Source organism: Colletotrichum aenigma, assembly GCF_013390185.1.
Source record: "Colletotrichum aenigma strain Cg56 chromosome Unknown KSG_Cg56_contig05, whole genome shotgun sequence".
NCBI lineage: Eukaryota > Fungi > Ascomycota > Sordariomycetes > Glomerellales > Glomerellaceae > Colletotrichum > Colletotrichum aenigma.
This window is the reverse complement of record NW_023500911.1, coordinates 1,362,061-1,379,015: the sequence shown is the minus strand read 5'-3', so window position 1 is coordinate 1,379,015 and position 16,955 is coordinate 1,362,061. Positions and strand designations below refer to the sequence as shown.

The following is a 16,955-nucleotide window of genomic DNA, read 5'->3' as shown; positions in this document are numbered from 1 at the left end:
GAACGCCGGGCGCAAAGTGAGAATTGAGAGATATGCGAGGGACCCGAGGATGTCGTTCGAAACAAATGCCTAAATCAGGCTGGTCAACATACCATCCAGTATCGTCCTTTCTCTAGATGTCAAGGTATCTTAGATGCACGCCATGTGGACCACAAAAAGGCGGCTTTGTTCCTAGCAACGTTGAGGACCTGTCCAAGCTTGCTTACTTTCTGATTTTTGCTTGTCAAGGAAGGTCTTATTGTAGAACAACGTGTGGGGGTTGATTTCCGCTTGCGGCGGGCGGCTTTAAACTCTTCAACCCGCCGCGGACTCCACGGGGACCAGACGCAGGCGATGGCCATGACTGGCCCGAGAAGCCCGCATCTGGGGGTGCACTGCCACAGCTCCCGGCATGTAGGTGAGACCTTGAATTTCAAGCCATCCAGACACATGGCTTGCGCAGGTCGGCTTGGAGCGCCTTGACGACTCTAATGAACCGCGCCCATCTTGGTGAGGGTTCGTATCGTGCAAGGACAGCCTACATGGAGGAAAATCGGGCTTTGTCGATGTCTTACAAGTGAGCGGCAACTGCCGTGGCTCTTGTCTGGAATATGGTTGTCTCTGCTATGTAGATGAATGTGTTAGCAAAAGGCTTGCCTGGACCTTGCGCTAGACGTCCACAGGGATCGACAAGCCCGTCCGAGGCACGAGAACAAGTACAATGAGGCACAAAGTTGTCTGGTCTCGGAAGGAAAGGATAGCAGTTGGATAATCCTTGTATGTATGCGACAGGCTTGCAAACCCACCTCGTGATGTGGGAGGAAGCCATCATCTGAAAGGTGGGATGAGGAGCCGAGCAACGGTTTTCTAAAACATAGTCAGGCAGGGACAGCTTGGACGTCAAAGAAAGTGATCTGCTGGCTGAGGTAATAGAGATGGAGCGGGTATCTAGGCCTTTTGCTCGAGTGGGCTGGCAAAGGCCAAGGGACCGGCTTTAATGGGCAAGTAGCCCGCTCGCAGAGTCGATGGGGTTTGACGACCGTGCGACGATCATCTCGGTCTCGGTTTTCGGTGGCCAAATTCGAGCGGAGGAGGGCACGGTCAGTGGAGATGGGGATCGGAGAGCGACGACGATCTGCGTGCGAAGCAATGTGGAGGAAGGGCAGCCGATCGGTTCGGATGAAAGGTGGCTCGCGGAGCCGATGGTAGCGCCAGTTGGTGCGTTGAGGTGGCGCCACGGGCAACATGGCCTGCAAAGGGGTCAGCAATGCAGAGATTTAAGCCGGTGTCGTGAGAGGCTTCACTTTCATACCGGTAATCTCCATTCTAAATAGCCCGATTACCCGGGTGAGATGATGAAAAATGTTGGTGGTAGTTGTGGAGGTGTTGGTGGCAGCTGAAAGCAGATAAAGTTCGTAGAGGCTGCTTGGATCTCGATTGAAAATAGGGATTGAGGGGACCCAAACATGCCAAGTCGAGGGCTGGGCTCACCAGGCGGATGGGTGGGATGGACAGTTTGAGACTGACTGACCAGTGACTGGTAAGGAAATCCCGTCCATCCAATTGTCTGGTTGCCATCCTCGATGATACTTGCGTCCCAATCTAAAGGTTAAGCTTTGGAGCTGCGACTGGGTTGGCACGGCTCGCGGGAGGCGCGAAGTGCGATCAGCCAATCAGTGATGGTACGCAACCGAGATTGAGAGCAACTTCGGCAGATGTCGTCAGTCGAGTCGGCAGGGGGTCCCTTACCACCAAGGGGTGTTGCGAGGATGTTTGGTGGTTGTAGAGGAGATGCTCGAACACGAACGACGGGAGGCCGGGAGGTAACGATCAAATTAACCCATCAAAAGGGCGGAGGGAGACTGGGAGAGAGCCCGGGCATAAGGTATGCGCTGCACCCGCACCTCCCGGTCCTTGTCCTTGCCGTGTCGAATGCTTGCGCTGGACTGAACAGCAGCTATGTACGTAGTTTGTACCCGCAGCTTGTATTCGTAGGGCAGGACGGCTGCTGAACTGCTCTGGCAGCGACGGTAGCACGGTAGGTAGACAGACCGTGGGAAGCTGACACAGCCCACATCCCGCAGGTCACGGCCCACGAACAAGCTGGGTGTTGCGGCAACATTGCCCAGATACGTTAAGGGCCGTCTGTTCCTTCCCGTGGCTGATGACGCGTGTTACCTCAAGTGGAAAATGGCACCTGAGGTCAGACCTGCTTCGTCTGAAAGGCGCAGAGTAAGGCAAGAGTAGTAGCGGTGATGGTCAGTAGAGCAAGTCAGACCGACGCAGGCATTTGGGTTAATTTTGGAACGCAAGAATTTCCGAGCCCTAAGACCGAATACGGACTGCAGGCCGCGCTGGCTGCAGGCGAAGCGGGCAAAAAGGGCAAACCTTAAAGTGCGCCGAGATGCCAACGACTGCCGACGACGCGGAGTGTTCAGGTTCGTATGGAAATAGAGCGCAACGAAATGGAGGCGTCTCGGCTCGGTTTTGGTGAACGCAATGCGTATGTTGGCATCTCGAGGCAAGGTCGAACGATCCGCAGCGTCTGGGTAGCGTCGCATACCGATCCCGGCGGTGCCGAGAATCCAGATGAGGGCTGCGGACACGCTGGGAGACTCGAGGCTCGATAGCGCGAAAGCCATTTCTGTGCTTGTGAATGCTCAATATCGAGGGCCTCGAGGCACCACACGGAGGGCAGGCATGGCACTGCGGTGGTTGTGCAAGGAGTGAAAGGGCCGTACGCCAGAGGAGCAGAAAGCCGCATTTTCCGTCTCTCGTTTCCCAATGGCGTCGAGACCTGTCTCATGCTTGCCAGCAGTGGTCGACCGGCTGCGGTTGCCAGAGATTGCAGAAGAGGGCGATCCAACCCAGATCCAGGTCGAGTCCAATGAGAGACGAAATTAGGGGTCGCGTTTCCTAGGATTGCTGGCTGGAAAGGGGAATGCGGTCCCGAGTGCCGCGACAAGAAAAAGGAAATACGGACGTAGCCCTGTTTCCAGACGCAGGGAACGGCGCTCGCTATCAGACAGCGCGTGATTTCTCCTTGACGAGAGGTTCGTGATTCTGCCGATCCACCGAGTTGCGGCTGCTGTGGTTGATTGAAGCTGCTGAAGGCAGACCGCCAAGTCGCTAGGCAATTGATTAGCGGTGCCAGTGGATGGATGCATTTGATTAGGTAGGTACCTAGGTAGGTATGTTGATGCTGAGGAGGTCCGGTGCCAACGGCCACGAGGGAAATGGCGGCGTTTCACCGCTCCCAGTTGCTATGAGGAAGGAGGCCATCTTCTACCCTTTAAGCCTAGCTACATCCAATTTATAGAGGTTTACGCTACACTATAAAAATTCTATTTATACTTTAATGGATATTTACTATATATTATAATACCATTTATAATAACTAGGAAAACTTTAATCTAAGTTTATAAGAATATTATTAATAATTTTAATAGTTTATAGATAACTTATTATATAAAATTATATAAAAAAAATATTTATTTTTCTTTTATTTAGTAGCTATCTCCAGTTAAATTAACTTCTTATAATTGAATATATTAAAATATTTATTATTAAATTAATAAATTAAAAAGCAAAATAGAAAGTTAATTTTATTATTTTTATAAAAAAATATAAGTAAAAGTTTTAAAATAATATTTATACTATAAGTTTTAATATTAAATTTTTAAATAAATCTAAAAATAGATATTACTACTAAATATTTATTTACTAAATTATTATATATTTCTTCTCTAAATTTAGTAGTATTAAAAATACTAATATTTATAAATAGAACAAAAAAAATTGTAAGAAGTTTACATATAATAAAAAAATAGAAAAAGTTTAGAATAAATTTAATAAACTAAATAAATTTAAAGAATATAAAAATAAAGTAATTATAATAATTACTATAATCCTCTTTAACTATTAAAGCTAAGAGAAATAAAAAAAGAAAGGAAAGGGGAAGGGAAGGGAAAAAGGAAGGGGGTAGTTATAAAAGTAGCTTACGTACTAGTAGCGTTTCTAAAAAGTACACTTTATTATACTACATCACTTCACAGTGAAGGAAGGAGGCTATCCTCGCACTCCCATTGCCGGAGGAGACATGAAGGCTCTAAGGTGAGATGCGCAAAGGGCGGCGCGCTAACGGACGTAAGGACGGTGAAGGTACGTACCATGCGTGGTGTTTCTGTCGTTCCTGGTGGCAGGTAGTTAGTTGGTCGACGTTTTTGCCCAAGTGAGGTTGGTTCAAGTTGATTCGCTCCTTCGCAAGCTGAGGGATGACAGATGGGTGATGCGAGTCGATGCCTATTGACTCTTTCCTGGCTCGTGCTCTCGCACTTGCAGCGGCTGGCTGCAACGCCTGGGCCAACTGCCGTACCAGACAAGTGGGCAAAAAGAGTCAGAAGGCAGGTGCACTTACCTCACCTTACCTGCCTGCCCGGTAGGTAAGGTAAGGTAAGCAGCAGGTGCACACGGGCACAGGGCAGGATGTGGCAGTGGCAGCAGTCGTATGGCAGTTGCAGGAAGGAGAAGAGAACCGGAGGCAGGTGCGTCCCATGCAAGCGGTTGCTCTGTGCGGCAGCCGTTGCAGGCGCATCCCAGGATGGAAAGAAACGGAGATTCAAACTTTCACCTCTTTCTGGCGCCAAGGTTCAGTGTTCACTCCTTCGTGAGTTGTATTCAATCCAAGTAAGCCGGACATTGATGGGCAAAGTAAGCAACCGCAGCCTGCTTGGGACACGGAGGAGGCGGATGCCGCGGTGCCGTACCAACAGACGGGCAGGAAGGAAGGTGAGGTGCATTGGATCTCATCTGCGACTGCTACTGCCTGCTACAGGTGCCGCTGCAGGAGCTATCTCCGCCGTACCTACCTAACCGACCCTGCCCTGCCCTGCCCTGCCTGCCTTCCCCGGACTTATCTCAGCTCGCTTGGTGGTCCTAGCTTTGGCACTCCACTTGCTTTCCCAATCGATCGTGCTGATGAGATCCTCTCTCTCACCTTCCTTCCTCTTCGCGTGCTGTCCTGAACAGTTTCGCCGGGTGCTCCCTGACAATCATTCGGAATCCGGCTCCTTCATTCCATCTCTCACACACAGAGACCCGTGGACGCTCTCCCGTCTTGAGGTGGCGTTGACGCTCCATCACTATCCGCATCAACAACAACACATAGCCTTTTGCCAAAGTCTTGGTCAGTTCACTTACACTCCCTCGGCGGCGCCCAAAGCTCCTCTCTCATCCGCCAAGTCACCAAAAACAGACACGACTTCACACTCCCCCCAACCCAAGCGCGAACTCGGCCATTTCGAACAGACTCCGGGCAGACTCGTGGGGGATTTGATGAGATAATCATTCAGCCAGGCCCTTTAAGCGCATCTGCTTGCCGGTTTCGTCCATTCACTGTCGACCACGTCCACGTCACCTCCACTTGGATGACCGTCCCTGCGCACCCGTCCAAGCCACACCACCTGCTGATGCTCGTGGCCCTGGCATTGGTTGGTCACCACCGACAGTTGCCTCATTCGCTCCAATGTCGTTGCTCGCCCAACTCGCAGCGTTCCGCCGTTGGTTTGGCCCATCTCATTGACTTATCCCGCACAAACTACTTTATGCATATCCATAAAGTCCCGCTTGGGCCTTGCTTGTGCTGCGACCTGGCCAAATGACCTGGAGCAGGTGGTAGCAGCCCTCCTCGAGGCTGGCAACTTGTTGACCGGCAGACAAATTGCTCGCAGGAAGAGGCAGAGGCGGCCAAAAGGTACGTAGCCCCTTCACTTTCCACCCAGGGGAGCACAAGTCTTGTGCTCCTCTCCAACCTGCGATTCAGAATTTCAGAGGGAGCACCGGCACGCACCAACAACTCAAGACACCATCTCACCTCACCCATCATCATGGCCACCATTCCCGTGCCCCCCAATCTCACTACCCGTACACAAATCCCCAAAAGACCCCTTCCCCACCACATATGCCGGCACTCTGTGCGCCCACCTATCCGCACCCGCAATGTACAACGAATACACACCTCTGGTATTACCCTGCTCTGATCATGTTCATCTTTCAGCGCTGTTCCCGGACAAAGAGATGCCTCAAAGCCCACTGACGAACATGCCGCAAGCATGGATCGGATGCGGCCCCTGGCACCCCCATCTTCACCATCATTGCGCCAACGGCCGTGACAGTCCTGTTTGACACCGTTTCCAGCGAGACCCTCGAATGCCGCCAGAGACAAGGAAGATACCTACACCGACGTCGTTGGCGATCTTGGGGTTTGACACATCATACCCTGCCGAGTATCAACCCAAGCCCTCCAAGCCCTTCTTCAGGTCCGTCGACGCAAGGCATGTCACCGCTCTCCCTTCTCCCTCCTCACCGGATGAAGTACCGAGTTCCAACAAACAAACAAACCTTGGCCGCCTACCTAAGGTACACTACGTTCCGTTCTTGTTGGCGCTGGTCCTCCTCACCATCCGTCACCTGTCTCGCTTTGCCGAATCTAAACATGGCCTCGCCTAGAGGTTTGCTGATGTCCCGGCACCTAATCGGCACCCGTCTGTCCAACTGCTACCTACTGCACTTCCATGCACCTGCACCTGCACCTCGCGCCCTCAGTCGCGTGCATAGGCAACGCCGGCATAATCCTGCTGTCGGCACCTCTCCGCCCAATACACACAACATGCACTGCACCACAAGACCGCTCGAGGACGAAGCACAAGACTTGCACCATCGTCATCGTCAGTCCACGGGGGATCCCCCGTGAGCTCGGCCGCTGCGAGCGCAGCGCTCACCATAGCTTCCCATCCCATCAGCCCCCAATATCGAGAACAATAGCAGGGCAATGGATAGATAATTGCTTTTGTTCCTGCCCTGGCGCCTAGTAACCGAGGCCAGTCCCGCCTAGCCCGTCCCCTGTGCCGCCTCCTTTACACTTCCACCACCACAAGGAAAATGTGATGCGCTCACTCAGGTGGCTGTCTCTGTCTTGTCTCTCGCCTGTTACTGGGCTGAATTGCTCGCTCCATTCAATCAACGAGGAACGAGACGGGGCCTGCTCCGTACCAACACAAGCAATCGACCCCCTCTCATACACCCTCCCCCCCGGCACAGACTTGACCGCCAGCCACCCACACTCTCCCAAACACTGACACTAGACGCTTTTCAATGGCTCTAACCCAGGCCAAACTCAACGCATCCTCGCTCGACAAACACCCGCGCCGCATCCCACGCCCCCCATCACACGATCGACGCACAAACACACAGACGCACACACCGCACCAGATGCCTATTTGCCCCTGGCTGCTCATTCATTGGCCAAGTCGACTTCTGCCCAAAAGCCTCAAACCACGACGCTAACAGCCTGTCTTTGCTTTTTCGAGTGTATCCGCTTCCCGTCTCTCCTATTCGTACTGCATTGTCTCGCCTGCGTCCGTTGCTTTTTAAGCTTCTGTCGCCCTTTCTGAACAGTAATCCGATGCCTGCTGGAGGACGGACTTCAATTTCCACGCCTGCGTTGCTGCCAGAGCTGAAGACGCGGACAGAGGTTAGGCGCTTGTATTCCCATGCACCGCCATTTCTTATATCCGCCATCATCCCTTCCCTTTCAACTTCGCCCACCCTCCGGTTCCCAAAGAGAAAACTCCCACATCTATCGATTGAATTCGATAGTCATTCAACGGACAAGCTCGGTGCGAACACGCTCGCTTGACGCTTTGTGATCATCGCCAGGGTCGACCATCGAACAAAGTGACGTCTGTTTCCGGCGGAGCGACATAGCTATATATACCTTTTCGGCACTCCTTTGCGCCCACACGTCGACATAAAGGACCCTCGATTCCACGACTGCGTGTTTGAGGAAGGTCAAATTTCTGGGACCAGGATATTTCTCGAAGGAGTTTGGAAACAGCCATCGCACATCAAGAGGTGGATGCATCGGCAGAGGAAAGGTTGGAGGTAGCCCTGAGAGATCCGGACTCGACCCCGCCGACGACTCGATCGTGAACACAAGTATCACCGACTGGTACAACCTCTTCGCCACACCCATCAACATGAGGAATCCGAAGCCTCCCACGTGAACCAAATTTCTCCTCGATTCCAGGCTCAGGCGTCTAGGAGAACGCAGCCGCCATGGCACCCTGGCCCTCCGCACTGGAAATCCCTGATGCATCGCAACCGCCAGCTGCGGCCGCATCCGAGATTATCAGTGCTCGCCGGAGCCCTGCCTGGGACCGCGTTCCCGACGGCCTGACTGACCACCAATGGACTATAATTCAATCAACGTCACTGGCTGTTGCCGCTCTGAGCTTCGCATCCGTCACCCTTGCTTTCTACTGGTTTTCCCGCATGAGACGGAGCTTCAGACATGAGTAAGTCATGTTTTACCCAGACAACCTCGCCAGAGGGGTCATGAGCGTCAACCAGGAACATCGCTAACCATGGTTAGTCTCATAATGCTGCTCATGTCGAGCGACATGCTCAAGTCGCTATGGTTCATCATTTTCCCCATCGCCGATTTCAGAAATGGCCCGATCCCCTCCAGCTCTTCATTTTGCCAAGCGAGCGGCTTCTTCCTTTCGGTCGGCATTGAAGCATCTGATATTGCCGTCGTTCTCATCGCCTTACACACGGCCATCTACATTTTCCGCCCCAGATATTCCGGTCGACAAAGCGGCCTCTACCCCCACCGCCGGATTGCATTCGCCGTTTTTATCCTCCTGCCACTATTGATGGCCTCTCTGGCCTTCATCAACTCACCCGGTTATGCGAACAACGGCGAATACTGCTACTTGCCAGTTCGCCCAGAATGGACCAGGCTTGCGCTCAGTTGGGTTCCTCGATACATGATTCTGCTCACCATCGTCGCCTTATATGCTTATATCTACACATACGTCACCCTTCGCATTCGACGATTCGGTCGCCTCAGCGCTATGAGAAGAGCAAGTGCGACACACATGCACGACGATTGGGCTCACATTCCTTCAGTGCCTCCTACCCCAAGCTCACGTCGCGGATCGGAAACTTCGATGGAGGATTCTGAAAGACAGCGGACTTCATCAACGACCACCACAATGACGGCAGACATTGAACTCATTCACAGCCGCCAGAAGATTCAGTGGAACTGGCCGACGTACGGAAACGAGGACGGCCGCATTCCCGAGCAGGATGAGAGTGTGAAACACACTGGCCTTGACCCCAGCACCAGTCCTTTATCTGCCACGTTCGAGCCAGTATCTCCACCTCCGCAAAGTTACATCCGACGGGACACGATCGACCTGAGCCCGTCTTACAACTTCCATCCCCACCGTCACAGCTTCAGCACCTACGGCCACCCGCCACACAGCCCAACGACAGCCCGCGCCAAGTCTCTGGCCAACATCTGGTCCATCCTCCGGCGCGGCACAACGCTCGACTCTGATGCCGACCACAATGGCACGCCCTTTCTCTTTCACCCGACCATGGACGGCACAGGCATGGCCAAGACGCGTGACAAGATCCGCCGTCAACTACGTCTACTTTTCGTGTACCCCCTTGTATACATACTTATCTGGGCCGTCCCCTTCGTGGCCCACGTCATGCGCTGGGACAACCCAGAACAAGCCGGCCCGTTTGCGGTCGTGCTCCTATCACTAGTGAGCCTGTCAATACAGGGCCTAGTCAATGCGTGTTTGTTTTGCGCGGTAGAGAAGCCCTGGATCGACAGGAGAGCGAAATACAGAAGAACACCGTCCAAGTTGAGGAGAGACAAGGACGAAGCCCGGCAACGGGTCGGACGACGGACATCATCATTAGCATAGTCATTTGGTTGCTTATTTGGCAAGGCGTTTTTTGATACCACATGAGTTGAATGAATCTATTTTTTTTTGATTATCTTACTTCATACCTGTCGAACATCACGCCACCCTCGAAACATGTAAAACCGTGACGCAAGTGAAGCCTGACGCCACAGTCTTGGCTTCTCGGCGAAGGATAAAATGGCAGTTGACTAACGATGCCCCTGATTGTTGCCGTTGTTGTCGTTCGTCGGTTAGGTGGCCCGCGCTTTACGGGGCTGTTTTCTCTCGAGCTGATGCCGAGGCAACCCTGATTGGCGTCGTCCCGTCCTGGAGGGCCGGCGGTAATCTCGGCCCCACTAGCGCCATCGGAGGCCCCAAAGCTTCGGGAGATGCGACATTGGTGAGACGTCGTCCTGTCATCTGCACAACGGGCATCTCGTGATATGCACTTTCATGGGATGGAAGCCAAAAAACAAGATGAGGCTTTTCGGAGTTGGGAGTTGCGATTGTTCGGATTTTGGAGGGTGCTGCTCGTAACGTCGGCTTTTCAGGCCGCTGCGTGGCACTGGCCCCCTTTCTCAACAAAACAAGAATCTCTGGTTGTGGACTGTGTACTTTTGTCAGATGAATACTTAGGCTGGATCGAGTATGCAGGACGTAGAGAGTTCATGTGCGAGTTTCCATTGCTCTTGGGCTTTTGGAGTTGGGGATGTATGGGGAAGTAATTCATTTGGCGTGGGCTTATACCTGTCAGTCACCGTGATTTTTACAGGCGAAATCATTTGGAGGTGGTTAGGAGTCATGTTTTTGTATCGATTTTCGCCGGCGTTTACACGTTAGCGTCATGATGTTCATCACTGTGGCTTCGTCACTTTGGGTTTTGTTCCTGTCGTCTTCGGCAGTGTTGTTGTCGTTGTCCTCGTCGTCGTTGTTGCTGTTGCACCCCTTGTAGTTGTCGATATGGTTCGCTTTTCTCACTTTGAAAACTATAATTGAGGCGGTACTCTATATTCTGCAAAGATCATGTGTCTGGAGAAAATGAAATTAGCGAAGGTGCTCGAATAGATATGCAGCGAAGCAAATCTCAAACAGATTCTCCTTTCTAGTAGCGGCTCAATACTGCAGCATACAGCTCAAGCAAAGATTGCCAAGTAGGAAAACGTTATCTTGTCTATCTTAGAAACACCAAGTACTTTTATCTATGCTCTGTTGAATCAAAGAACTTTTGTCTATGTCGTGAAAACCTCCCATTTTTGTCTATACCCATCAAAATCGAAAACTTTTGTTTGTCCCAGCCCAGCCCGCTTGTGCATTCATGTTTTGAAGTTGTACTTTTTTCAGAATTTAAAGGTTTCCAGCGTGGTTGAATATGACGTCTCTCTGGCCGCTGCCTGAGCAGCATGCCTGCAGGTATTTGATGTTCTCTTCGGTTCCTCGGACGCAGCACTGCAGGGAAAGATATTAGTTGCACGGCTTTCAGGGGATTTTCGAAGAGGGCAAACATACGAATACTCCGGGACCGTCGTTATACGTTGAGCCGTGGGGAGGCTGGCAGCAGCTCTGTGTAAGTCCGTCGTGGGCGAGGCCTGGAGCGCCGGCATCCATGCAGACACCAGCGTAGTTCTCTCCGACGCAGTCTGCGATGGACGCTGCTGAGCCGGCAATGCACGCCCTGCGATTGGTCAGTTGGGTATCGGATGTCGTCCAGGGTTCGTTCGCGACTTACGCAATGGTGAGAAAGACTGATGTGGAAACCATGATGATGTTGAGGTGATGAAAAAGTCTGGATTAATAGATTCAATATTATAGACTGCTGAAGCTCGAGTTTGCTGGATGTTTCAGTCACTTCAATTGTTTCCCTCGTCGTAGTCTTATATCTCAACTTGCCATCCGAGCTATTTCGGGACCGCCGAGATTCACAACGACTCCCTGACTCAACCTCTCACCGTTATCTCGCAAACTCCCCCATGCGCCACATGTGGCGTGCGCTCACCCCGAGCCACGGTCTGGGACCGTCTAAATGACGCTGCAGGGCCATCCCAGATTGCTGTTAATTTGGCAACTCGTCTCTCGCTTCCCTCGACAAAGAATCCTGACCGATCGACAGGAGGTCACTGCGGTGTGCTGCCCAAAATTGACGCGGAAAAATTTGAAGAAACTTCGCGGAGCCCGAGACGATCGCTTCAAGGGGATTGACGACACGCGACATTTTTGGCCCCCAGCGCCCGTTGGAACACGACATATCCATGTTTACGAGGTCCAGAAACGGTGTTGGAAAATTGGAGGAGAGAGATGCTGTAGGAGAATTTGCGAAATTTCTTCCACTGGTGAAACATTCCCAATGTGCAAGTTGCAGCAACGATAATGTCTTATCGGCTGTTCATGACACGACGCAGTTCTGGGAAAGGACTTTTCTCGATCTCCTTTGATTGTGAACCGGACAACCGGCAACTTGGGACCCGATCATCCAGCTGGCTCACGCTTACGATATGGTGATGCGACCTGTTCGGCTTTTGGGTATCTACCTAAGGTGTAATGAGTTGAGTGGAGTGTCCGCTGGTTCAAGAGCGTGTACTATCTGGAAGGACATGTGGATGTTGCTACTGTCCTTATTCTTGGTATCGTTCTCATCGTCCGCGATCCCCTTCCGCCCAACTGTAATATCCATGGATGCTTCTCGTTATTCCCCTTCTCCTTCTCGGCGCACCTGTCACAGCTCCCACCTCTGTCTTCAGCATGTCGCGAATGGCTAGAGACTTTGCGCAAACATGCAAGCCGTCTTTAACACTTCTGGTTTCTCCAAGCGACCCAATTCCACCTAGGTATCGGACACCTTTTCCCGAAATGCTTTCTCGTCCTTATCAGCGTCATCCTCATCTATGTCGAATTTCTTCGGGAAAAGTGGCGCAGGGCCCGGCTTTGAACGGCGTCTCAAATCGTCTGCAGACAAGTAATACAACCATCCGTATGCGTTTGCCAACGATTCTCTAGCATCATCCTTTACGCTTATGAAGATTTGCTAATCCGCGAACTGAAGATGCATGTGATAATTGAACAGTTCACCATCTGGGTGGTCCCATTCCTTCCAGTCCTCGTCGTGTTGGTCAGGTCTATTGATGAGCTCTTTGGGAAAATGCACGGAACTGCCCCCTTTGTACATCTCTTTACCAGTTTGTGAAGAATTCTTTTATGAATTTTTATATAACTAAAGGGAATATAAGAACCCTTTTTCCCTCTACCCTAACCTAACCTAGTTTCTTTAACTACTATATCCTTAGATAAAAGTAATAATAGTAATTAGTTCTTAGAGCTATTTACTATATTTCTTGTTAAATATTCTATTAATCTCTTTTATATTATTCTTATCTTTTATATTATTCTTATTTTTTAAGTTTTTAGCGATCTTTTTAAATCTTTATTTAACTTAATAGAAAGTTTAATTCTAAAGGTTTTCTACAGGTTTAAAAAGACGTATAGAGATATTATGTTATTATTCTGAGCTACAAAGATATAACTAAGCTATTATTTAATATATAGTAAACTAATTTCTTTTAGACGTTTAATATCACTACTAATAAGAACTATATTAATTAAGTAAGAGGTTATTATAACTTATTAATAAAGATAGTAGCTAAATAGTTTACTTAAGCGTTAAGCAGCTAAAATAGAATATTTATACTATAAAATTATAAGAATAATAGAGACTTACTTAGAAATAGAAAAACTATAATCTAAATTATATAATAATAAGATAAGAGATTAGATCTATATACTTGTAAGGGGCTGGCCCCTAGGCTTGTTCAACGTAGAGGTGCCGTCGATTGACTATTCTCAGCTGAAGAAGGAAGAAAGGACTTTACAAGAGTAGGCACCTAACAGCGGTGAAGCAGACCGGGTTAGGCGGTGTAACGCGGCAGAGTAGTGGGTCCAACGGAGCCGGATCTCGGTAATTGCTCCGGCAAAGCCGGAGATATCAATCCGGGCTCTAGCCCGTGACATTACCCCCCCGCTCCCCTCCGGCGGCGTGCCCGCGGCCCTAAGGCTGGGTCTCCATCATGCTCCATCGCGGAGCCATAACGGCGTTCATAAGCCTCCAATGCTTCTGTCCCCTGGAGCGTCTCAATAGGCTCCCAGGTCCTCTCTGCGTATCCTTCCCACTTAACCAGAACTTCGCGGCGTCGCCCGCGCCCTCGACGCTTCTAGGTAGCGGCGTCGATACTCTCTACATTCCAGGTCTCCTCGCCTTCGTCATCTATAATTAGTGGCGGCTGCTCGTTATCTAGCGTTTGCCTAGGTAAAGGGTTGTTACCTGCACGCTTCAGGGTATCCACGTGGAAGCGTGGGTATATAGCCGTTGGCACGTTAAGCTCTACCACGTATAGTGAGATAACCTTCGTAACGGTATACTTATGGTGCAACCAATCCAGTTTCTTGCATAGCCTAGGGGACCTGTAGTGGCCCATGTGAAGCCAGACTTTGTCGCCTGCTTCTAGTCTCTCCGTAGGCTGGCGCTTCCTGTTAGCCAGCTCCTCATAGCGTTGCTGCGTTGAGGCAAGGGTCGACCGTGCCATATCCATCACGTCCTGGAGCCTTGTTACCAACTTGCATGCCAGGTCCTCACGAGGGCCCTCATGGTCTTCTGGGTCTGTCTCTTGAACCCAGATAGGCTCTGGGTGGTATCTGTGTTCTAAGAAGAAGCTGCTCATGCCTATAGCGCTGCTATCGCAGCTGCAGAGCGCTAGTTGGGCTGCTGGGAGGTTATTCGCCCAATCCTTCTGCGAGTAGGTAATATAATTGCGTAGGTAGGCCTGGATCTCTTAGTTCATCCTTTCTGGGCTGCTATCAGTCTGTGGGTGATAGGCAGTACTGAGCTGCTGTTCTATTCCTAAAAGCTTGCAGAATTGCCGCCAGAAGCGGCTCGTCCAGTTGCTTCCTCTGTCGCTCACAATTGAAGTAGGGACGCTGTGGAAGCAGAAGTGGCAGCTTAGGAATCGTTTAGCGCAGGCTTCAGCTTCCATACTTTCTATAGCTTTAAGGGTTACACCTTTTCCTAGCCGGTCGATAATTACCCAAAGGTATCCCTCACCCTTATCCGTAAGGGGAAGGTTGGTAATAAAATCTATAGCGAGGTCGCTTCGTATATGCTGCGGTATTAGTAGAGGTTTCAGAAGTCCTTTTTGATGCTCTCTCCAGATGTGGCTTCGCCTGCAGCCATCGCAATTGCGGCAGAAGCGTCATACTAGCTGTGACTGGCCAGGCCAGTAGAAGCGCCTACTGACCAACGCGAGGGTATTATCTCTACTAGGGTGTCCACTAAGTACTGAGTTGTAGCTGCTTTGAACGATATAAGTACGTAGTGTGTTCGCCTCGCTATCTAGGTCTTCACTACCTGGTACCTAGATCCAGTCTCTGAATAGTAGTTGGTTACTATTATCGATCTCACACTTAGCAATCTGGACCTTTAGCTTGAGGCTAGGAGGGAAGCTTCTTTCTCGTTGTTTCACAGCATTATATGCCTGCTGGTAGACTTGGTCTTACCCTTAGGTCTGGTCCCAGAGTTGCTATAGTTCCTTATCGTTGGTGAACATAAGCACTGATGGGGCTGCCTCTACGCGTCGTGTACGCGTTGAGGTAAGGGCTACTTCGGGAAGAAGCTGGAGAATCCGGCCTTATTTGCGCTCGTCCTCTAGAGACGTAGGTACGTCTTGTTCGCGTCTAGAGAGTGCGTCTGGCACTACTGCTTCACTTCCTGGCTGGTACTGTATCTCGAAGTTGTACTGAGATAGTTCCTCTGCCTATCGGCTTTGCTGTTCTGTAAGCTTCTGCTTCGTCATAAAGTACTTTAGGTTCTTATGGTCTGATAGGATCCTAAAGTGGCCGACACTCTGTAGCTCTGCTCTCCATTCTTATAGGCAGCTCATAATAGCTAGCATCTCCTTGTTATGTATCGGATAGTTGAACTGGGCAGCGTTAAGCTGCTGCGAGTGGTATGCTACTATATGACGTCTTTTGTGCTTATCTTCTTGTGACAGTACTCCTCTAAGGGCGAAGCCTGAGCAGTCAGCCTCAACGTAGGTTGTACGCTCAGGGTTGAGTTGGTATAGAACAGGCTTAGCTGCAAAGATCCTCTTAAGCTCCTGGAACGCTGCTTCTTGTTCCTTACCCCAGCAGAAGAGGACACCCTTCTTTGTAAGAGCTATTAGGGGTCCAGCGATCTCTGAGTACGCTGGGATGAAGATTCAGTAGTAGTTTGCAAATCCTAGGAAGCTTCGGACTCCCTTAACCGTCCTTAGCGCAGCCTATTCCTTAATTGCTTTCAGTTTCTCAGGGTCGCAAGAGATACCCACACCTGCAGTGATGATAAACCCTAGGTACTTAACTGTCTTAACAGAGAACGCGCACTTATAGGGGTCTAGATGTAACCCCGCGGCGGCAAGCTTACGTAGTACTAGCTTAACCTTTGCTTCGTGGTCTTGCCTTAAGCTATTTGAGTAGATCAGGACGTCGTCCATATATGCTGTCGCAAATTCGTCTAGGTACTCCTGAAGTACGCTATTGATATATCGCTGAAACATAGCAGGGGCTCCCGTGAGCCCAAAGGGAACGACAAGCCACTCAAATAACCTATATCTTGTTCGGAAGGCTGTCTTATACTCCTCTCCCTCTGCGATTCAGATCTTATGGAACGCTGCTACTACGTCTAGCTTAGTGAACCACTTAGCAGCGCTGACAGTCCGTAGCGTCTCTCAAATCAAAGGAAGAGGGTATCAGTCGCGCCTTGTAAGTTCGTTAAGGGCGCGGTAGTCAACACAAAAATATATCCCTCCACCTGGTTTGCGTACAAACAGTACTGGGGCTGATGCTTCTGAGCTACTAGCGCGGATAAAGCCTTTATCTAGTAGGTCTCTCAGGGTCTTACGGAGGACGAGAAGCTCTTCTCGTGACATGCTGTAGAGCGGCCCCCATAGTAGTGCAGCCTCGTTGCCGTCGCTCTCCTGTTTGATAGGGATCGTGTGGTCGACTCCAGGGCGATGCGGAGGAAGGTTAGCAGCTTCGTCAGGTTGGAATAGCTCTCAGAACTCAGCTAGTACAGCTGGTGGAAGGAGGGCCTTTAGGTCTGCCTTCTCAGTCTTCCTCGTAAGAGCCTTCTGTATATCTGCTAAGCTGATCGCTCGAACTTCATATCCTGCAGTTCCTTTGGTTTGTTGTCATGCC

General features: G+C 50.6%; 3 protein-coding genes across 3 annotated transcripts; 1 reads left to right on the top strand and 2 right to left on the bottom strand.

Moving 5' to 3' along the window:
• Nucleotides 1-1,318: 1,318 nt before the first annotated feature.
• CGCA056_v008019 (uncharacterized protein) lies at nt 1,319-2,621 on the bottom strand (the record flags this gene model as incomplete). The annotated part of the gene is made up of 2 exons (XM_037323267.1): nt 1,319-1,581; nt 2,543-2,621. The coding sequence occupies 2 exons, from the start codon at nt 2,619-2,621 to the stop codon at nt 1,319-1,321; spliced, it is 342 nt and encodes a 113-aa protein (XP_037177650.1).
• A 5,473-nt stretch (nt 2,622-8,094) lies between these two features.
• GPR1 (G protein-coupled receptor GPR1) lies at nt 8,095-9,761 on the top strand (the record flags this gene model as incomplete). The annotated part of the gene is made up of 2 exons (XM_037323266.1): nt 8,095-8,333; nt 8,411-9,761. 2 exons carry the CDS (start codon nt 8,095-8,097, stop codon nt 9,759-9,761), a joined length of 1,590 nt encoding a protein of 529 aa, XP_037177649.1.
• Nucleotides 9,762-11,084: 1,323 nt separating this feature from the next.
• Nucleotides 11,085-11,498, bottom strand: CGCA056_v008017 (uncharacterized protein; the record flags this gene model as incomplete). Its single annotated transcript, XM_037323265.1, has 3 exons — nt 11,085-11,186; nt 11,247-11,412; nt 11,467-11,498. 3 exons carry the CDS (start codon nt 11,496-11,498, stop codon nt 11,085-11,087), a joined length of 300 nt encoding a protein of 99 aa, XP_037177658.1.
• Between the last annotated feature and the right edge of the window lie 5,457 nt (nt 11,499-16,955).